Source organism: Cyprinodon variegatus, unplaced genomic scaffold, assembly GCF_000732505.1.
Source record: "Cyprinodon variegatus isolate N-32 unplaced genomic scaffold, C_variegatus-1.0 Scaffold197, whole genome shotgun sequence".
NCBI lineage: Eukaryota > Metazoa > Chordata > Actinopteri > Cyprinodontiformes > Cyprinodontidae > Cyprinodon > Cyprinodon variegatus.
In genome coordinates this window covers 1,017,340-1,040,612 of record NW_015150650.1, presented here as the reverse complement: position 1 = coordinate 1,040,612, position 23,273 = coordinate 1,017,340, and the positions used below count along the sequence as shown (strand labels likewise).

Below are 23,273 nucleotides of genomic sequence, written 5' to 3'. Positions count from 1 at the left end.
TGCATCTGTCAGCTTTTTAATGAACAAAAATGTCAGTGATGATGTAGATGTTTAAAAAAAACTCCTGTATCAAAAATGATACTCTGTGTTAGACTTGATGATACACTTGATGTGGGGAAGGGACCCAGTCTGGTTGTGTCATATGACACTCAGCGCAGCAGAAGGCAAGGCAAGGCAAGGCAAGGCAAATTTATTTGTAAAGCACAATTCAGTACAAAGACAATGCAAAGTGCTTTACGTGATTAAAATACAGGAAGATAAAACAGAATCAAAGCAAGTAGGAAAAAATAAAGAATAAATTAGATAAAATAAAAAATGCAGAAACAAAAAAGAATTTTAAAAATAGTTGGACTAAAGAAAATATGTTTGAGTTTAACTGTTTAAGTAGAACAGTTGAAGGCAATCCTAAACAAATGTGTTTTTAGTCTTGATTTAAAGGAACTCAGGCTTTCCGCACTTTTACAGTTTTCTAGACGTTTGTTCCAGATGAGTGGAGCCTAGGAACTAAATGCTGCTTCTCCATGTTTAGTTCTGGTTCTAGGTATGGAGAGCGGGCTGGATCCAGAAGACCTGAGCAAGAGTGTTTAGCTTAGCTTAAACGCTACTTATGTTTCATGTTTTAGATGAACTGAAGCTTTCATTGTTAAGTTGTCGCTAAATCAGGGCAGAATGTTGAGGCTGACCTGCAAAAAACAGCAGTGTCTGTCACTGTCAAGGACAGTAGGAGCTGCTGCAACATCAACAAACTAAGTGTTCAGATCTGTGTTTTCAAGCATAAACATGGAGGTCGATTTTATTAGCTTTGATGAAAACATAATAAAGAAATAATCATTTAGTGATGTGTATTCTTAAATGGCTTCAAAATCATAACCTGTTCTGATTTTATGAATCACATAACAGCTAGAGAAAGTTGGCATGAACTGGTTCAATTAAGATCTTTTAAAACCTATAATTAAAAATCCTCAAATACTGTTTCTTTATTTTTTGTGACCAGCTGAGCCCTAAACAGGGTTTGTGTTTGCATCATGGAGTAAACTATGGAGTAATGCTTGTGTGTGCACACTGCAGGTCAGCTGGCTGAAAAAAGGTCATTTTATTGTTTATCTTTACTCATGACAAAGACAAATTCTGAGGTATCTGAGTATTTTAACTCACAAATAAAAATTATCAATTGATTAGGGCATTCAGCAGCCAAGCCTTGAGATCATGTGAGGCACCTGCATTGTCACTCTGTCCATTTGCTTTTTATTATCAATATGAAGTCTTTCATTCAGGGATAAATGTTTCTGTTTGTGTAAATCAACATTTTTGTAATATGTGTTATCATGATAAACATGTAATTGGAGGAAGAGAAAGGAAATACAGTATAAAGATTTGGCCCAAAAAAATTAAGAACACTTATGGGGGCTTGGTTAGACTAGTGTTAAAATAATCACCCTTAAAAACCTGTATCGACTGATTTTTTATGTACAGGCTGTATTTTTATATATAGATATATAGAGAGAGAGAGAGAGAGAGAAAGAGAGAAAACAGAAGCAAATATTCATTTGTGCAGTAAAATTTCAAAGCCAAAGAAAATATTAAGTGTCAAAAATGAAACAAAAAAAACACTTAACTGTATTAAAAACATTACTATTAATGCCATAACATCTACAGCAATTTAATCTCAATATGTAGCAATAGCAACAGATGTTTGCTTTAAATCCAAATGATAGACTATGGTATACATTTTTATTTCTTGCCTAAACACCAGAAAGCTCTGGCATATTTGTTCAAAGTTTTCCTAATGTAAACATCCCATGCTGACAAAACCAAAGTGAAATTTCTGTCTCTGTCTTCCTAATATGAGCCTAAGAACCGTTCTAAGAAAAAAAAAATCAAGCAGCAACATGCAATCCCTACTTCTGCTCAGTCCACTGAGTTGCTTCACAAGCTGCAGTTCATAGAAATTCTAGAGGTTTCTCTACAGCCTGCCTCTCCTTGGCACTCAATAGGTCTCAGGTCTAGCCTGGTGAGAAGTGACTAATTGTCTTAAGTTGTTAGTGTGCTGGGAATGAGCCTCACTTCAGTCAGTGACAGGGTGCACAATAATTTTGTTTTTTTCCCGTCCTCCTATCCCCCCTCCCCTCTCCCTCTCCATCTTGCTGCTGATTTTGCCCCCGTGCTTCTCAAGCTACTGAGCTGTAAAATTGACTGGACAGCAGGCAGTATACAGAATGAGACCTGGCATCGTGGACACACTAACCTTGTGGAGGGCCACTGCTGCTGGCTGCACCTAAAGAGATGGAGACAGAATGTCAGCCATATTAGACTGAGAAAGGTTCAATGAGGAAGAAACCAAGAGCAAAGGGAGACAGACACTGAGAGACATATTGTTTCTTCATAACCAAACAATATGGCAGCTTTGCAAAGCACATCTAAATCAATATGAGGTGGACATACACTGTTACACAGAGATATAAGGATGGAGGCCACAGAAAGAAAAGGTGGAAGCATTAGAATAAACCTAAGCTACTGTATTATAGTCAGTATGTTGATGCTGTCAGCCTTTGCTTATAGATTTATCAAAGTAAGACTCAACATCTAATGTAGGTATTTCTTTACATTTTCAAAATGAAACACCAAACATATTGAAAAGCAACATAGCACACTTCACAAAGGGGTCACGTTTATGAACTTTATAAGAGTATTTATGTTTTGGAAGACTTTTTACTTTTACTTAAATTTAAACAAAATATATCTGTATTTTCTATTTCTATACATGTTGAAAATGACATAACAGAATAAAACAGTAAGGAAAACAGAATAACAGTAATAAAACAGAAGGAAAATCAAGGCTGCAGAGAAAGAATCTGTCCAGTTGGAGCTCAGTTTGTTCATAGAAAAACACTGATAGAGACAGATATGAAGACAGGAGGCTGGAAACCATTGCGGATGATGGATCGGATTCTGGCAGGCAGGACATTTTCCATCTATTTTCCTTTTGTTATATATTCAAATGTTCATACTGTTCATGTTTCAAGTTGTATTTCAACCTTAACACTATTTGCAACTGTACTGCTGGGAATACCAGAGCTGTAAAGGTTTTCAGCTCCTTATGCAGGACGTCTCATCAACTTAATCTACATTATCCTGTCTGAAATTTCAATTTTAATTCAGAACAAGATTGAGTTAGTATTCCGTAAAAGTTTAAGAAGAAAAAAATCCACTGGACATTTGAATTGAGAAGGCTTCCTGGTGGGGAAGCAAAACGTTTTCAAACCTTGGAAACCAAGTCCAGTGATTGTTTTTTTTTCTTAAACTTTTAGGGAATGACTATGACCTGGATGACTAAGAATCTTCATCAACATGGAGTTAGTATTTTGCAACCAGTACCATGAGCAAAAGAGCAAAATTGACCTTTTTACTATAAACCCAAATATTGAAAGTAATGAAGTATATTGAGTAGTTAAAACTCATCTGCTAAATCAAATGTGTTGAGTTAATTTAACATATTCTTCTGTTCGCTCGATTAGTCTGACACCAGTGGCTAACTTGGGTAGCAATGGTTGTAGCCAGCGGTAAAACACTGGGGCGGTGTCCGACTGTCTGCCCTAACCACTATATAGGGCACTATATAGTGATTACGCCATTTTATATGAGTGTTCGAACGTCTAGTGGATGGAAAAACAGTGGACTCGGAATTTCCCACAATGCACCTTGAAAAGTAGTGATCATCCATTGTCACTAGACGACCAGATACAGTATATCTCGGAATGCTTTGCATTTGCTGTCGCAGCGGTGCGCTGTCACCATAGGCTGTCGCTACCTGACAGCAGGGGCAAATAACAAAGATGTTGCATGCACCACACGGTGGCGCAAGAATTACGTGATCAACGGGGCCCGAAAAGTAGTGATCATCTGTCCAAACAGTCAGTTAACTAAGTGCATTATAAAGTCCCTGCTCTATTTAGTGATTGAGGGATTTAGGGGTTAAGGCGGAAACAGCCCATGAGTGAATATGGATGAATATATATATATATATATATTAAAAAAAGAGTTAACACTCCAGATCTATGTGATTTAATAATCATTATGCTAGTAAATGCTAGCAGATTAGCTTTTTATAACAATATATTAATAGCTAACCTGGCTTAAAGATACAACTTAACCACCTAAGCTGCTAAGGTTCATAAAGCACCGAGTATAACTGATATATTTTAGATAAGTGTTAAGCATTAAACATTTTAGTATAGGAAACTTAGAAGGTTTAGGTTCAGTTTATGGAATAAAATGAAACGTTTCTACGCATATTAGCTTAAAAAAATGTAAGTACAAGTACTTAAATAGATTTTTACATTCAACTTAGCAGTATACGTATAATAAGAAATGGTTAAAGCTATCGACTTCCTCAAATCATTTGAGCTTAACTTACTTATCAAGTTTTAGTGTATAGAACTGATAAGAACAGTGTTTATGATTTATTTTGTATTTTTTTAAGATAATTCTTAATTTGTATTTAAGTACAATGTAAAATCTTTACTTTTTCACCTCTACTTCAGTAGATAAGTTCAATCAGTACTTTTACCTTTACCCGAACCTTGTTTAACACAGGTCTACATTAGTGAGTACATGAATACTTTTGACACCTCTGACACTTCAGCAGATAACAGGAAGGCTAAACGTACGACAGCCTGATTCAACATCTGTTGACAGGAAATGTTGGCGGGTTTTTAATCTAATTTAATGTAACAGTCTTCATTCTCCGGAGCACGCGTATTAAAGCTGCTGTTTACCTTTAGCGATGCCAACCATGCTAGTTCATAGTGTAGGTTGGGAAAGATTAAAATGTCTTAGTGATGGTTTCGTACAGTGACCTTATAGCGACTGCTCTCTTCTCACACAGTGTGACGTCACCTCTGGTCTTTATACGTACAATTAATGACGGCTTGAGTCTTACAGAGGAACTGGAATCATCTTGATTTGGTATCTGCAGATCAAAGCTTGACCAAAACCCAAACATCAGGAATCAGTCTGAATCCTCTCGTTGGTGAACCTCTAATAAAAAGGTGGTACCTTTATCGCTTTGATCCCTCTCTTCTGTAATGAATTCTGCTCGCATCACTACTCCTGGAACAAATCTGAGCAATCAATTACTATGAATCACAAATAGACTGGCTGCGGTTTAGATGTGAACAAATGGAGCTTCGGTCTCTTACAGATGATATTAGTGCTCTGAGCTTCTTTTGCTCCACAAGAGATTAAGCAGGTTTGTAGTCTCTCAGGCGGGCGGCTCACCCCCCCCCTCCCCTCCAGGGTGCAGCACTATCATTTGCAGGAAAATTACTTCAGTAATGAAGAATCCGGGCCCATAAATCCTTGTGGCCTCACCTTACTTCGCTGCCCAAGTCTAGCTGAAGAGCTAGTAAAAGTTCCCTTTAAAAAATTCATAGCGCAATTTCGCTCAAATCCCTCCCAGCAAGCACAATTATGGAACTTTCATCTCAATTGATTTATGTCTTGGGTGGAAAAAAAAAAGAAAAAAAAAAAGGGGTGGGAGGGTTCAAAGTGGGTCATTGTGGAGAGTGAGGTTAGAGGGAAGGGAGGGAAATAACAAGTGGTAAATCATTGTTTTTAAACCGGAAGGTGTAGAGCCTTTTGTCAATTTCTCTGGATGCGTGTTGTACTGCATGTGATGGAGAAGTATGGGTGGAGGAGGAGGCAAGGGAAGCATTTATGAGTGGAAGTAAAACAGCAGAAAGAGGGAAAGAGAGAAAGAGAGATAAGGGCAAAAAGCAGTATTACACTTGATTAATAACACTAATCAAATTATACAGTGTTCCACTGTGCCCTGAAATCTGGGGCCATAATGTCCTCTAATAGCGAGGTTCATGGAGCTAAACTTCAGAGGGAAAACACAGCGCTGACTGCTGCACGCCTTAATGAAGGCAGTAAAACATCCATTTCCAGAAGCCATGAAATGAAAGGCGAGATTGTAGATGTGCACCCAGTGGCTCCCTGACTGCAAAAAAAAAAAGAGAAAAGAAGAAAAAAGACGAGAACAAAATAAAACCCCCACTGAACACAGTGTCAGAGATAGACAAAGAGATGCTTTATTGTCTTAGGAAGAGAAATGAAGATAGAATAAAACACACGAGCAGTTAAAGGGTAACACCAACAACAAGCAGATATAAAACAACAAAGAGGAAAAGGCTGATGAAGCAAAGATAGAGGCAGGTTGGCAGCTACTTGCAGGCTTCATTTCCAGAGAACTGCTCCTCTGGCATGGAGACAGTCATTTGTGTCTCCTGATTATGGATGAGCTTGGTTGCTTTACTGTGTCTGTTATACTTAGCGCTGCTGAAAGCAGCCACAATTCATCACTATTTAGCTGCTGATGCACCTAACCACAGCATCCTCCCCCTCATCTATATCAATACCTCTCCATTAGACACTCATTGTCCACTCAGGCATGCATTGTGTTGATCCATCTTTCCCTTCATATATCTAGCTGTCCGCCCATTCATGTGGATCCCTGCAGCCATTTGTTCTGCCATCGGGGTATACATTTATCTATGTTTGCATAAACTCCTCAATCATATGTTTGTACGTATATCAATACTTTTATTCAGTGTGAGCGAGCCCAACCCGGCCGGCACACTGCATCTGACCTCCGCTCCGTTCTGAATACGAGCATACAGGGGTTCGGTTTATATGAGACATTAAAGATGTATTTACGGCAAACAGGATTTGGTGCAATAAGATTCAAGTCTCCAACAAAAATGAATGATAACTGAATATTAGATACAGTTCATTACAATAGAAAAGACTGAAGAAAGGGAATGAGGGTATATGACTGAAAAAGAATATCTGAACTTTTCTTCTTTTTTTAAGAAAGCCGTGGTTGGGGGGCGTGGTTCAGTGACACAGTGGTTAGCGCACACGACCCATGTATGGAGGCCTTAGTCCTCGATGCAGCCGTTCTGGGTTCGAATCCGACCTGTGGTCCTTTGCTGCATGTCTCTCCCCCCCTCTTTCATACTCTCTTTCCTGTCAGCCTACTGTCCGAAAAATGAGCCACTAGTGACATAAAACGCAAAAAAAATACGAAAAAGAAAGCAATGTTTGGGGCGCATGACACATGTACGTCAGCTTTAGTCCTCCACGTGACCGACCTGGGTTAGACTCCGACCTGTGGTCCTTTGCATCATGTCTTTCTTGTCAGCCACCTGTTCAAAAAACGAGCCACTACCGCAGTGAAAACCTCAAAAGACATTTGAACAGGTGTAAAAATAAATTTAGGGGAGTGGCGGCCTAGTGGTTAGTGTAGTGTGCTTGGAATCCACAGGTTCTAAGCTCAAGCCTTACTCCCACAGACCCCCACTCTGGGTCCGTGAGACCCCAGGTGCCGCACAATGGCAGCCGACTGCTACCCAAGGGGATGGACTGAATGCAGAGAGTGAATTCTGTTGCTCTGGACAGTGTAATGACCATATAACGCTGGAAAAGAAAGACAGATCTAGACTATTTATATGTGAACTTGCATGAGTGTGAAGGTATTAAACAAAAGTTCAAAAAATGAAAAAAAAAAATGATTGCTGTAGTTGATAATAGAAAACCAACAATTACTTCAAATACTTCTTGACGCGTAACATTAACCAGAAATGTTTGTTGTAGCGTCCATGCAGACCAATAGAAATACATGTTAGCTCCTTTTTTTTTGTTCTTATTTAGCTTTTTTGTTTTTCAAATTTACATAATTTTCCATTGCTCTTGTAACAATAATTGAATAAAATGCACTCCTCATTGACACCATCAATTCAAATTCAATGGTTATTGTCAATGCCAATGCACAAATATAAAAATGTTTCATCTATGGTCTCTTTTGTTTGCTTAATAACTGAATTTTTACACATGTATAAAAACAATTGCCGGATGGAGATTGATAAAGTTTTAATAATTAATTGAAATAAATTCCGTTATTAAATTTGATAAAAATGTTAATTACACACAACCAAAAAACCAGTGCATACCCAAAATGGACATTGGGGGAATTCACTTTCTAAGCTCTTTGCTTAATATCAACGGTAAGATAAACATTGATGGCACGCCTCTGATGGCTTTGTGCCCCTATGCAGCAACTTACTGTAGCTGGTTTATGTTTTAGCCTGGATCTGAGCAGAGATTGCACTTGTTTTCCAGCCAGTTTACCAGCAGCGTGTTGACTGGAGGACTCTGCCTCCCTCTATGCCTGAGCTGTAGCAACAATATTATGGTTATGTTAGCGTTTGTTTGTTTTTTTAAAACCTTGGTGTAGTTTGATGCCATTTACATGAGCTGATAAAGCAGATAAAGATGTACTTAATGTAGGATACCTCAGTGACAATAAATAAATGAACAAAAAAATGGTGTCATAGTTAAAATAACAACAAAAATGCAGGTTATATAACATTGCTCTATTGAGTATTCCTTTAAAACGACAACAAAAATCCCCAGGCACCTCACAGGAAATCATAAATCATGCAGAAAAGTTCCATTTTTCACCACTGTATTTAACCTATATTGCACAAAAAATGTGTTTCTTTTAAGCAACAAATCACTGTGATCATTGAAAGAAAACAGAGTTGGACTGAAGAGGCCCAAAGCTCTCTATGTGGTTATAATGGCAAACGCAGAGGAAAATACTGTTTCTCTGCACCAGGAATGGCAGCAGAACAAGAGCTTTATTAGGTCTAATTCATAAAATAAATAACATTAAGCTTTCATCTGATGAGATCTGTCAGAATTCACACATGCACACAGACACGCTGTCCAACTGTTGTATAAAACACAATCTAAGACATTAAATATATTTATAAAATCCTTTAAATGTTGATGGAAAGTAATGAAGGCGATGGGGAGCGGAAGAAGAGCGGGAGAGGGGAAAAACCTCTGATTCAGCTCTGTGATGTCCTATCTTAACCAAAAACAACCCTTCACTGGTGTTTTCTAAGAGTCACATGGACGGTTCACATGTGCTTCAATTAATCAGTTATCTGCAGTCTTTATCTGTAACCCAAAATGTCCAGGATGCAAATCTAAGAACATCTACTAATCAAAAACACAAACATTGCGTAGATCTCCATCCTAAATGCTGTTTTAAAGTGAAATGCATCCCATGATTCCATGTGAGGGAATCACTTTTGATCTTTTGAATTACAGAAGTTCAAAACAATCAAATCAACATTTTGCATCCTGAGGTAAGTAAATAGCATTCATTGTCCTTGGGGTAAAAATTCATCAAGAGAGGCCGTGGAAAAAAAGAAAAACAATAACAAAGCTGAGAAAACACAGATTGCTATTGTTATTATTAACATAATTACAGTTGTGCTTATCATGCGAGCAGCTTCAATCAGGATGAAATACAGTTTCATTTGATGAAGCTTCCTGTTTTGACTGGCTTGAGTTCCAGAACCACACACTTGGCTGGCGTGCCAAAAACTCAATCAAGTGCAATTACTTAGTCATCAGATAGAAATGTAATTGATTTGAAAGCTGACATGAGATATAACTACATTACTGTAGGGGCACAGTGGGGGGGCTCCTCTGGGACAGGGCCTACGGGGAACTCATTACCGCCAAGCTTTGAATTATTGAGTGCTAAGGCTGTGACATTGAGAAATGGAGGCGGGCGATTGGCTGTAACAACTCAGCAAGTGTTTATCTCAACTTACAGCAATCTAAGACATCTGATGGAGTTATCTCCCCGTACATGAATATTGCAGAGGATGAAGTTGTAATGGTTTATAATTGAAAGGGTTTAGACCAAGGTGGAATCCATAATCGGCACAGGACGTCTGTAATTTCAGGCTCTTATGTTTGTAAGGACTGCAGCGAAACAGAATACTGAATCACAACCGGCAGTGGGCCGCTCCCATTATCAGAACACACTTGGGTCACACGTCTTTCAGGTTTTAAGCCTTTATGTGGAAGCTTGCTGTGCTGGTAAAGATTCAGGCTCTCAAAATTCTAATTTCACTTGGAGCCTTTGCTGGTCTTACTCTACTGAGTGTTCAGATAGCAGCACTAAAATAGACTACCCTGCTTAAGGTGTTCTTAGTTGTTTTTGCAGTCCATTTGAACGTGTTCATACATCCTAAACGTTTTAACATATTGTCAGAGCAAAAAGAAAAACATCAGACTATTTCAGAGAGGTTTTGTGCCACAGACCAACTGAAAGTTGTGATTGAAAGTTTTTTATTTATTTATTTCTGAATGAAAATCTTGAAAATGTGCCTTGAGTTTTCTCTTTAGTTCCCTTAAAGGTATAGTGGAGGATGTTCTTTTTCCAGGTGGATCATCAAAATAACTGGTCCTCCTAACTGTCAATCATTCAGGTGATATGTTTACATCAGGAATCCTGAGTGCTTCTCCCTATTCTCACTCTGGCATAGTGGAATTAGCTTCTTTTTTTGTAAAAAAAAGTGGAAAATCCTCCACTTTACCCAGTACTCGAGTTGTAGGGGGGATGAGAGGGGATGGCATCCCCCTTCTTAAAAAAATCTTAAAAGATCATCCCCCCCATACCATCCCCTGTGACATTTTATTACTGAATGTGTAAAATTTCTACTATATATTAACAGTAATGGCAATAATATGGCTGTGGGCTTACTAGTAGCCTGAGCAAATTAAATAAAATCAAAGAAGTAGCCTACCATGACTATGAAGCTGATCCCAGTGGGAAATAGGTCCCTAACTATGTAGGGGCAGTGATAGCCATGCCAGTCCAGGGACTAACTGCAGTTCTAGTGTAGGTGCCTTGGTCAAGGTCAATGATCAGCGTACCTGACATGTAACAACCATACCATGCATATTGCTTTAGGTTAATAGACTGAATTTATTAGACTATGTATGCTTAAAAAAAAAATTAATTCCACCATCCCCCTTCATTTTTTTTTTTTTTTACAACTAGACTGCTGACTATACCTTTAACTCTATTAACCCTAAATCCATAATATCTACAGAGTCCATCAGTGCATTATTTCAAAGAGGTTTCTTTCTCATCAAGCTGAAGAACACATAAACCCACATCAGTGACAGATATGTAAAGTAGGGTTATGACATAAAGCAGTATCAGGGTTTTAGCTACATGTACTTGATCATGATGCACTGTCCCAGTTAAAGTAAAGGCTGCTACTTCTAGATTCCAAGCACAATGCCCTAACCACTAGGCCACCACTCCCCCCTCACCACCACCCCTCTTCTAGACAGAGAAATAAGTTAGACAGATTTGATGGAATAATTTCTTGAAGTTAATACAAGACAATCCTGCTAGGAATTGGTTATAGGGTTCAAATAATAATACTAAGTTCACAAGCAGTCTCCATTAAATCTCACAGAACTTGGGCTGTTTTGGAGAAAGGAACATGAAAAACTTGTAGTCTCTACAAAAGATGTTAAGCTTTAAAATCATGTGGGTAATAAAATAGTAAAGAATACAGATTGTAACCTTGGGCTATAGAACATTTTCTCTCCACTTCAACCATATCCTGCTTTGTGTGGGTCTCTAACATAAAAAAAAACAATTAAACGAATTGAAGCTTTCAGTTTGCATGTCAAAAAGTTCAGGCAGTTTACATACCAGACACATGTATTATTTCTCAAGTCATTTACCAGCAGCCCTATCATTTAAGACTCTCTCATTTTTTGCTCATCTTAGCTTTCTAGATACAAAAAGCTTAAATTAGGTGAAAACCTCCCTTGAGACTGAGGGGGTTGAAGAAATATATCTGCCTGACCCCGATTAACAGACTATGAGTCTTTTCCCTAAAGTGCTGAGAGATGACTGTTGAGAGGATAAAGATATAAGTCCGTGTGGAGGGGCCTCTGGGTCCCCTAGGAAATGGGGGACTGTCTACCACTGGGAAAGCTCTGCCCCTAAGGCTTCTGCCACTGATCTCCCTGTCTCTTCTATTCTCTCTATCACTCTTCTCTATCCTCTCACAGCCCTCCTGTGAGCTCTCTCGTAAAAATGAGAACTCAATTAATTCAGGCAAAATGAGAACGAGGGAGGAGGCGGAGGCGACGGGAGCCCAGAGACACGGAGAACAGGCTAGAGAGCTGGATGTCAGTCTGCAGCCTGGAAACAGCAAACAGTCCATAGGTTGGCTGTGCCTTTGCTCTAGGTCTTTAGCTGAGTTAATCCTCTCTACAGTACAAATATGGCAGCTGAAGGAATGCCCCTCATTAAAGATCGGGGTGCTGGGTAAATAGTCAGGCCAGTAGGGTGGAGGAAGAGGAAAAGAGCAAAGGGTGAAGCTGAGAGGATTGTGCTGAGAAATTCAAAACATAATTTAACTCAATCTTCACCGTTTTGTCTGGTAAACTGACGCCTACAGGGGCACACGGATGGACATTTAAATAAATAACACATGCTGATTTACAATTACAGTTTTATGTTGGTATCATACTGTATTCTGTTAGTTGGTTTCACTATAATATCCTAAATATAGAAAGAAAGAAGAAGACTCAGTTTAATTCCTATTACAATGCCACAAGTATAGAGCAATGAAATTCACTCTGCATTTAACCCATCCCTTTGCGGAGCAGTGGGCTGCCGTTCTGCGGCGTCCGGGGAGCAGTGTGGGGTTAAGGGTCTTGCTCAGGGACCCAAGCGCAATTCCCTAACCACTAGGCCACCACTCCCCATGATTATGGTGAATATTTCATAACATTTTTGAAAAACATGCTTGTTTGTCTAATGAATTATTTTATGTTAAAAAAGCATAACAAGAAATTAGATCTATAAAGAATTTTGCATTTGTTTACAAAAGTTAAAGTGTTAATTAGATTAGAGAAAACATGAAAACAGCAAAAAAAAAAAATCAAAATATTTCTTTTTATTAACAAATAAGGCTGCAACTAATGATTAATTTACGAATAGATTAATCTGTATTATTTTTTGCGATTAATCGATCGATAATCGGATAGCCAAAAGTTCCTTAAAGAACTCTTTTTTTTGAATGAAACCGCGTGAAACTCAAACGTTTCCACTTGAGGAGTTCTGGAAATAGCATATTGACAGACACAAGTTTTTTTATTTTAAATGCAAAATCTTTACATATTTTTTTTTACAATTCTACTAGAATTACTGCTCTAAGTACATTTCCTCTGTCAGCTCAAAGCATGTTTTAGAGTCTCTACACTCCACTAAACAAATAATTGATTACTAAATTAGTTGAAGATTATTTCAATAATCGATTAGATTGTTTGTTTTTTTTGCTTGCAAAAACGGAGCAGAACTAACTCCATACTCCAATTGCCTCCAGATTCAGCTTATTCAGATCCCTTTTGATGGTTCAACTGAAAGTTAACATTGAGGATGTGCAGCCAACAAATCTGCATCGACTACACAATCTAATTATGTCCATATGCACCGAAATCTCTAAGGAATGTTTTCAGACGTCTCGTTAAGAATTAAGAATGTTCTGCAGGCAGAAGGGGCCCCCAGGGAGCACTTCTAGCAAGGTCTACCTAATATAGTCCTTACTGAGTCTACTGTTTGAAACAAAAGTGGCCTAAAACATCTGTTTGTACATAGATTCATCTGCTTTATGAGTTCACTGAAGGAAATAGATAAAAGAAATAAAAACAATTTTTCCAATGATTGACTTCATTAAAGCTGGGAGATGTTTTCCTCAGTGCAACTGGAGGTAAGTACCCCCCTCTCCCTGACTGGCTTTAAATCTAATAGAACTCTGGGCTATCTTTAGCCTCTCATTCAACTGTAGAACATATTTTTATGTCGTACTCGCCTCTACTCTGCAACAGACCTGTAAGGCAGTTCCAACTTTCCAAATGATGTATATAGTTCATGTAAGGAACCAGGAGGCTCTGTGTCAAATGGGTTTCCATGAGCATTTATCTGTTACAAGTACTTTAGAGTGATTGGAGAGTCTGTATGAAAGAAGTAGCTGGGTTGTTGGATGCGCCTTGGAAGACCTTAATATAGTTACACGTCCAGGAGTTGAAGGGAAAGAGGGAGGTGGGGTGACCAAAGTGCAGGGTATTAATCAAGGGTGCATGAGATTTTAAAATTGCACTCGGAACAGCGTCTGAACCAAAACTGCAGAGTAAAAGCACAAGACTGTTGAGCGAAGTACGTCAACTAAGTCATAAGACACCCTTAGACAATGGCTGATAGTGTTCCTCACATTAGCCCAAATCAAAATTAGATCTATCTTTAACAATCTAATAAAAACAGCCATATGATGACACTTTCCCTCATTTATCCTCTTTATTTTCTCTTCCGCAATCCTTTCAACAAAATAAATTCCCCTTTGTCCGTCCTGCCTGTGGAGGGAAAGTTTAGCTGTAATCGTGTGCCACCATCCGTCCAACCTGAAAAAATGTACCAGAGGAGACTTTTTTCTAGATATGTGACCAATTGATGAAGCGTGGAGGCCTCAAAAGGCCTTATTAGTAGCTCAAATATAAACCAATAAAAGCAAGAAAATTAATTAAGAGCTCAACCTTGTGTCTTTTTGTCTAAACCAAACATCAGCTGATATAAAAAACATTCCTAAAAAGAAGAGTTTGTTCATTCACCATCTAAAATTGAGGCCTGTGTCTAATTCGCCTTAAAATGGGGATATTTCAGCTTTTTCCAAAAAGTTAGTTTCTGAATTCTTTTAAACTATTTTGACAGAGAGCAGAACAACCATGAAAAAACTAATGATGATATTTTAGTTTTATTTGAAAGATTTGGGAAAACTTTGATTCAGTTCCCAGACTTCCCAATTATAGTAGCAAGATTTTCAAGTCTTAACCAGATATTTTTTCGTTTTTGTTCCAATTATGCTACCTGCTTTGATCCATCCACAGTAGCTTTGGTCATATCTAGAACTTTTTCAGCCTCTGGAAGGTTTTCCTTTAGATTTCCTCAAAATCATGGCCACAGCATAGTGCTGCATTCAGTATTTTTTCCCAGTGATAATGTGTGTTCACGGGTGTCATGCAGTGTCAGTAGTCAGCCAGATAGCATTTAGCTTAAACTGTCATATTCAACAAATTAGAATATTTTTGACAAATCAATTTATTTCACACCTTTTGATTTACTGCACAGACTCATGTATTCCACCCTAAACTTAATTACAATGACTGTCTGAAAATAAAACCTTAAAACATCAAAAGGCCTGAACACGCTGGACTTAAGAGTTCATTAAACTGCATTGGGTTAGTCAGGCTGCACTTGATTCTCTGCAACTGTGTTTGCGTAGCGAGATCGACCCCTGGCCTATTTTATTTTGGTCTACACATCAATTTGGCAGCAATGTGGTGAGGCTCTCTGCTCTATACAAACAATATGTGTAGAGCAATAAATACATAAAATAATCCACTAAACAGTGTACTTTACCCATAGTAGGAGCTCAGGAAGCAGATAAAGTAAAGTAGTTATCCTATTTTAGCTTCAAAACAACGAACGTGGTACAACAACAATGCTTAGGTCATATGAGGTTACAATGAGGGACAGTCGCAGCTACTAACATGGCCTTAAGAGGAGAAATATTACATCATACCAATAAGAAAAAGGGTCAATAGCAGAAACATTGGTTATTTTCACAAAGGCACTCTTAATTATGACATATTATACTTTGTTGAACACAACTGCAGACCAAAAAGCTGAATATGGTCCAATCCTTCCAAAATATGTGTCTCTAGATGACTTATTATTGCGTTTGACTATGACTTTCATGCTGGTACGTTTAAGAGCAGATTTGTAACCAGTGTTATCTTCTCACAAATTGTACTACTAGAGCTTTAGATCTGAAGGTTTTCAATTGTCACATGCTTTTTATTTTCTACTAATGATTCAACATTGATCTATGTGAAATACAATAAGTTGAGTATAGCTCGAAATACCCCAACCCTGCTTTAAAAAGTCCCATATTGTTTTACATTTGAAAATAAATAATATTAACAATGATGCCCTCAGAACATGTTTTGCAGTTTGTGCTGGAAAATACCAATCTTTACCAAAAATTCTCCTTAGTCAGCTCTCCTCTGTAGGGGCTGTTTTGGCTTTCCATGCCCCCATCCTCCAAAAGGCCATGCCCCCACAACCCCCAACCATGACAACTGGTCAGTCTGTAAAGATAGCCTAGGAACGTGAAATAATATGTTAGATGAAGGCTGTAACTGAAAGAGGGGCCGCAACAGACTTCTCTGGACAGCTTATTTCCCCTTATGACATCATAAAGGGAATCCTTAGAAAAAAGGTAGTAAGAGTTAAGCTGGAAATACACTGTGCGATATTTTCAATCGTTGCACGCAGCTGCAGCTCAAACTGTATGACCAAACCGCAGAGTTTAAAAGTTCACAGCTCACAATGATGTGATCTTACAACGACCGACTGAATTTCCAACATGTTTAATTTTCTCCCGACCTTACGATTCCTGAGTGGAAGGCGGTCATGAGAGTTTGATTGCCCCTCATTACCCCCCGTATACTACAAGACACAGGACGTACCATGATGCTGAAACATTGTCCAAATGAAAAAATCTCGCACTACTGGAGAATCGGCTCAAAAAGGGTAAAAAAATCGTACAGTGTATGTCTGGCTTAACTGTTAATAGTTTTTTTTGGAAAACTCTTTTCCTTAAAGCAACAAACACCAAAACACACTAACACCTTCACATTAAAATGCAGCATTCTATGCAGAGGCTTTGTCCCATTTTGATCAGCAGACATAACCTTCGTAATCTGGTGGTAGTACGACTCGTCCCGTATTCCCCTTTGCATCAGATTTTTTGAACATTTTCATATCTATACTTGGTCTTTTCTGCTTTCTTTTCACATCCCTGTTGATCAATGGCTCACTGGGCTCCATTATTTTTTGCTTTACGAATTGCTCACATATCGAATATTGTACCCCCAGTCACATGGTCTTGTATCTGTTAAGTTTAATAAAAAAGCCCTTATTTTTACAAACATATGGACTTTATGTATTATCAGAAAAAAGCCGACTTTAAGTTTGTGTTGGTCTGTCCCACATCATTCTAATAAAGTAAAACCTACTTTCGCAATTGGATCATCACTAGGGTCAAGAGGCATGAGTAGTTGTGTAAGGCCCCTGTCCAGAATATCGGCTTGATATAATCTCTCAGGGGGGAAACAGATCTTTAACAGATCTACCTCTATGCAAGTCTAACAGGAAGAAGGTGGGGAGGCAGTGAGAATTCACACTTTGCAGTATCGTTGGTTATCCGTTGAGAAAATGAGAGAAAACCACAACCTATGTGCCTATTGTGCAAACATGAAACACCGCTGAGTGCTAGAAGTCGCTGAAAGAGTAGGTTATCTGCATATGAGTCGGGGGAGCCACAGGCTGATAATAACAGCATTTTAGTCTAGAGAAATAAAAACTTGTTTCTAACTTTTTAGAAGCGACACATTTTATTTCAGCTGCTGTCACACACATCAAAACATCCCCTCAGCTGCTTCAGCAAAGAACTACCATTTAGGAGAATGTATTTTGTTTCATAGCCTACCAGAATGACTAATCCTCTGAAGGCTTGTGGCATCACACCTTAAAGTGACACTTCCTGTTAGGCAACCCAAAACTGAAACAGTCTGAGAGGCAAACGATAACATGAGCAGATGAAGTGTTTGAAAATAAAGCTTCCAGCCCAACCCGTCAATACATCTGAATCCCTGGATACCTGCACTACACCTCCTCTGACCTGAACATGACACCAGGACAAGAGACACCAATGCGACTGTTCAGTTTAGTTTGCCCTGCTGAGGCCGTCTGGGCTTCCAGAAACATTAACCTGCTATTCACTCTAATCCCCTGTGAATGAAATGCAAGGTAGCATGTGGATTAAAAGAAAACTGAACCAATCAGATGGCTGCGTATCAGTGGCAGACCACCTTGGTAGCCATGAAAATCAAACGTGGCCACTGTGTCTTCTCTAACTCCATGTCCCTTCTTCTGTCCTGTGTTTGGCTTGACGGGGACGATATCAACTTACATTTAGCAGGTTATACTTCAAGAGTCATTCAACAGAGCACAACTGCACACGGTTCATTGGCTTTTGGCTGGTCCAGACGGAGCAGTGTAGATAACAGCAGTGTTTGGAGCCACAGGATATCAGTTGACCTGGACCAATTATTCATAAGGCCTTATGCGGCTGGTGGCGTTCTGATCAAGTCAGGCAAAAGAAGTTGAAACAAAAGGAACTGACAGTGTCAGATACCGGGAAATAAAAGATCATCACAAGAAAAAAAGTATGTAAAATATGAAATGGCTGCTTGATATGAGCTGGAAAAACAAAAAGTTTTCAATTTGAAGGGTTTTTTTTAAGATGAAAGATGGAGAATGGCGAAAATAACAGCCGGTCATTATGTTTCCAAATTAAATCTCTTTAAATGTTTGTAAGTTCATATTTCAGCCAGATATATCAAGGAAAATGTCTGTGAAGAATGAGCTAGTTACAATTAACCTAAGTGCAGTTAACACTATACGCCAAGACTCATCAAATCTAAGCTATTTCGCAAAGAAGATGGGAAAAATATCCTCAATCTGCACAACCTCCTTCCATTATGCACTACTTTGTGTTGGGTTATCAGATAAAATCCCAATAAAATGCATTGAAGTTTGCGGTTGAAAGGTGAGAGAATGTGGAAAGGTTTCAAGCATATGAATCGTTTTCCAAAGCACGGTATGCTAAACATGGCCTTTAACGTTCGAATACAGGTAACATCATTAAGCCATTTTCTGAGAAAGCCTATTACGCCCCAGGGCAGAAGACATTCTACATTTCTGAAAAATATATAAAAAAAAAAACAATAGGAAAAGATCCGCTGAGAGGAATCAATGAGGCATGAACTCAAAGACTGCTGGGGAAAAAAAAAAAAAAAAAAAAACCTGGGAGAAACCATTCACCTTTTAGCTCAGATGAGTAGCTTTTCTCACTTCTATTTACAATCAAAATGAACCGCAAAAATATGCACCCCCGAGCAGACACAAAAGGCCCACTTATGTGGAAGAACAACAGTGTGGCAATTATCGGAGAGAGGAGCAATGCTGGATCGGTAACAGTTGTTGAATGTTAATTACAGCGTTTTACGGCATCGAGGAGATAACGAGTTAGCGCCTGGTGACAGCAGCGACACGTCCTTTAACGAGAGCCGTGGAAATTTATGAAACTTGAGATCAGGGACAATGAGGCGTTACTGGCTTGTCAGACACTCTCCTGCTCACCCTCCCCTCGTCCTAATGAAGGCACACGCTTCTTCCTTTCTTTCCTCTGCTCCTTTCCCTACCTTTAGTCTAAACTTATTGCTTTTCATTTAGAACAGGTAAAAATGTCATCATTCTCCAGTTTAAACGCCTTCTATCCGTCTCCTTACACCATTGTGATTCCTTATTTCTCTCCTCGTAAAAAACTAACTAAATCTGTGGACACATAAGAGCCCAAGATAAGCATGAGGTCATATACCAGAGAAATCCCTGACAGGGACAGAAAATAGCCAGAATACAGAGAAGAGTAGACAATCAGTCGTTCCTGTCTAGCTAAAGCGAGGGATCAAGAGCTGGGTCAAATCTGGGAGGTTGTGAATCCCGGCTGGGAATTTAGGTTAATGGAACCATTATTTGGGCTCAGCTTTAATGCCGGCCATGCTTAAGAGGATACATACCCTTCATATTTAGAGTAATCCTTGGACGATCTTAATAACCCGCCTCCCAACTTTTGCGACACACTTTAAAATAGCAAACAGAGGTCAGAAGGCAAAGCAAACCAGGTTGTTTTATTACTAAAAAATGTCTCAGGGATACACTTTTTGCCCATAAGGACAATAAGGAACATTCTTCTTTTTTTATGTCCTCATCTCAAACGGAGCCGGTGAGAACTTAACATTTACTTCCATAGAACTTTACACACCAACAGGATTTGTGTTCAGATGTCAATAAAAACAGGTGTTAACCAGCTTAGCAAAGATGTTAAGAGCTTGGATAATCCCAGCCTTGATCCACGGGGTGCTCCTGCTCTGGAATACTAATGCCCATGATGCACTGTGAAATCACAAAGTTGATTACGGGCTTAGGTTTGAGTGGTATAACTAGAGGAAGCTGTTAAAGCTTCATTTGCATCTGCCTTAAATTAATGCTGATAGTATAAGATACCTATTTGTCTGCCAACACTTGCCTCTACCTTTGGCTAGTTTTCTTTAACAAGAACTTTATGCCCACTGGAAATATTATTCCCTTTAAAAAGCATGATGGGGCATTCCAGGTGTAGTCTATGTGTTAATTAGGTTTAACATAAAACAAATAATTCTTCTTTAACCAAACGTGTCATCATGTTGGTTTCAGCCTCCCTAATCAGGAAAAATTATTGACCTTGTGGTGTGTTTCAGTTTAAAAACTTTAAAAGCTGTTAAAAACAGCCTCAACTGTGATGATCCCAAGTTAAAACTGTGCAGAATTTGCCTGGACATTGAGCCGAGGCAACTAAGTAAGAAAGGTCCAAGTTTTTAAAAATAGGAATTAACTTCAGATATCAAACCTGATAAAAACCTGCCTCTAAGTTCTTACAAACTCCAGGTACTTTAAGATGAAACGTGTACCTATAGAAAAGTGTGTGGAAACAATAAGAGTAAATATTATATGTTGGAGGTCTGCCTGTTTTTCCAGTATAGTCCTGTTTCTCTGACTGTGACTAACTGGATGTGCTCTCTTCTCTTCATCCTCTGACATGGGAGCTGGCTCTGAGCTTGTCTGCCTGGCTGTGTGTTTCCTGGACTTGGCCGCCTTTTACAGCTGCCTTTTGTGTCTCTGTTTCTGTCTCCTTGAACCCCAGTCGGCCTCAGCAGATGGCCGCTCACACTGAGCCTGGTTCTGCTGGGGTTTTTTTATTGTTAAAAGGGAGTTTTTCCTCTCCACTGTTGCTACAAGCATGCTTAGTGTGAGGGATTGCATTCGAGTCAATGAGTCGATGTAATCAACTGGTTTTCCTTAGCTAGAAAACTTTGAATCAATTTGACTGTATGACCTGGTTGAACTGTAAAGTGCCTTGAGATGACATGTGTTGTGAATTTGCGCTATATAAATAAACTGAATTGAAACTGAATTAATAGCATATCGGAAAAATGACTTTAGACTTTAAAATTTTCCACAGTTTTTTTTTCGTGATGATGTTTGCAGGGTCACACTAATAAAAATGTTCATCAAAATATATATATTTTTGCCGGATCTCAAGAAAAAAAACTAAGGTTTTCACATTGCAAAACAAGAAACAAGTTCACCAGCTCGGAATACTTTAGCGAGGCTCTATACATTGCTACACTGCTTTAATAAAAAAAATCTAATCTCATAATCTTATTTGAGTTTAGGATCAACTTAATTTAATTGACCTATTTGAGTGATACAAGTATGTTCATGTCTGAACACAGCAACCAGAGCTCACACATACATCTAGATCACATTCAAAACATGGAATGTGCTCCAAGAAAAAAATGGCGGCAAGTTCAAAGAAAAAGAAATTGAGAGTAAACAAACAAGCAGCTCTTCCTGAAAGCACTGAAATGGAATTAAAAGTCTTCATCGATCCCAAACACGCAGCGTCTTTTTGGGTGAAACAGGCTTAATAAATCCGACAGTCATTTCTGTTTCACTTAATCAACTGTGAATGCATCACTTCGCCTGCTGCATACATTCATACAACTTTACATGCCACCGCATAATCAAATCAGCATCTGGTGTCAGGGTTACTTGTGGTTCGGGGTGCTCTCATTTGTAAACACCACCTGCCAGTTCTCACTCCTCTTCTTGCCGGGTGACATTATTGCAAGCGTGAAATGGGATGTGTTTTGCGCTTAACAAACCTGGACACCGAGTGCATCTGAGTCTCCCCACCTGGAAAGCAGGCATAAATAATCTGTGGTCACCTAAGTTAGCAGGGCTTGTGATGCACAAGACAGCTGCCAGACAGCTGCAGTAACACATGAAGGCCAGACCCTGAAATCCTTCCTGAGTAGCAAATGATTTTTTTATGCTGTCTGCATCTTTAAAGCCTTAAATTCTTTATAAATACTTTGCTTTTTTTCATGTTTGATCAAATTGGTCTTCAGTGTGTTATTTGGGATTCAGAGCTGAACCAAAAGAATACACACATTTTTTATAAAAATCTGAACAACATGGCAGGCAAATGTTTAGTACTCACTTTGATATTCCTAAATACGGACCAGTTAGTCCAGCTGCCTTCAGAGCTCATTAAACCAGTAAACAAACACAATGTGTGTGTGTTTCCATATGAGTGCAGATCCAACAGCTCTGTAAAGATCTCAAATTTGTTTCAGCCTCAACAGAAGAGTAGCAAGAAGAAAGCAATAAGAGGAAATGTTAAGAGCTGGTCTGATGAGTAAAAAAATAACTTTTTAAAAAAGCTTGTTATACTGTGTTCACTACAAATGAGTTTTGAGCATCAGGACACGTGCAAAAGTTTTAGGGAGGCAGCATCCAGAAGCGTTCAAGTGTGAATCTGAATTTCTGCAGCTGGACGCTGAGCATCAACCAATCAGAGAAGTGGATCCAGGAGCTGTGATCTCTGCTTACATAACCATTTAGATGAAGGGGTTAAACTGCTGGATTTTTATCTAAAAAGCCACAAGAACAGTTTTTCAACACCTATATTGGCAAAAAAATGTTGAAAAATGGCAGCAAAAAACAAATTAATTATTCTAATAATTGCAGTTTTAATTATAAACCTACAAAAGGAATATTACTGACTCCACTGCTTATATTATGATTATATTTCTCACTTGAAAACATGTTAAAACTACTTTTTTCAACTCATTAAAGCAAATAAAGCCAAGCCACTCCGTTGAGCATCTAGAATGTCTTTCTTCAAAACAACAGAGCTTCCTAGTTGAGGCGTCGGACACCTTTTTGATGCTTAATGCTGCTTTCACACCGGACGCAACAGGCGCGACAGAAGCAGCGAGTTTACATGCAAAGGCAATGGTTGACGCGCGTCAAGGCGTTTTGAGCAGCAGGCGCAGCGTGTCGGGCGCGTTTAAGCATCTGACGCACGTGGCGCGCCGCAAACGCGCTGCTGCTCGAGATGGAAAAATTGAATTTTTGCTGCTTGACGCGCCGCGTCAACCAATCAGAGAAGCTGATCTGGGAGCTGGCAGGGAGAGAGACACATCGCTGATGATCAGAGCGCTATGATCACTCCTCTGAAACAGTTTATAGATGCATAAATTAACTTAAAATGCAGAAATCTGCCGGCAGAATATGTTCGCTTTTA

The 23,273-nt window shown here is 38.9% G+C and overlaps 1 protein-coding gene across 8 annotated transcripts in view; it reads right to left on the bottom strand.

The window, feature by feature from the left end:
* LOC107087863 (autism susceptibility gene 2 protein-like) overlaps window positions 1-23,273 on the bottom strand; it is a 445,596-nt gene that overhangs the window by 147,661 nt on the left and 274,662 nt on the right. For 7 of the 8 annotated variants that reach the window (XM_015379664.1, XM_015379659.1, XM_015379665.1 and 4 more), the window contains exon 5: window positions 2,246-2,275. The exons of the other annotated variant lie outside the window; for it this stretch is intronic. In XM_015379664.1, the coding sequence (XP_015235150.1) occupies window positions 2,246-2,275 (30 nt within the window). The remainder of the gene's footprint in view (window positions 1-2,245; window positions 2,276-23,273) is intronic. 8 annotated transcript variants of the gene reach the window in all.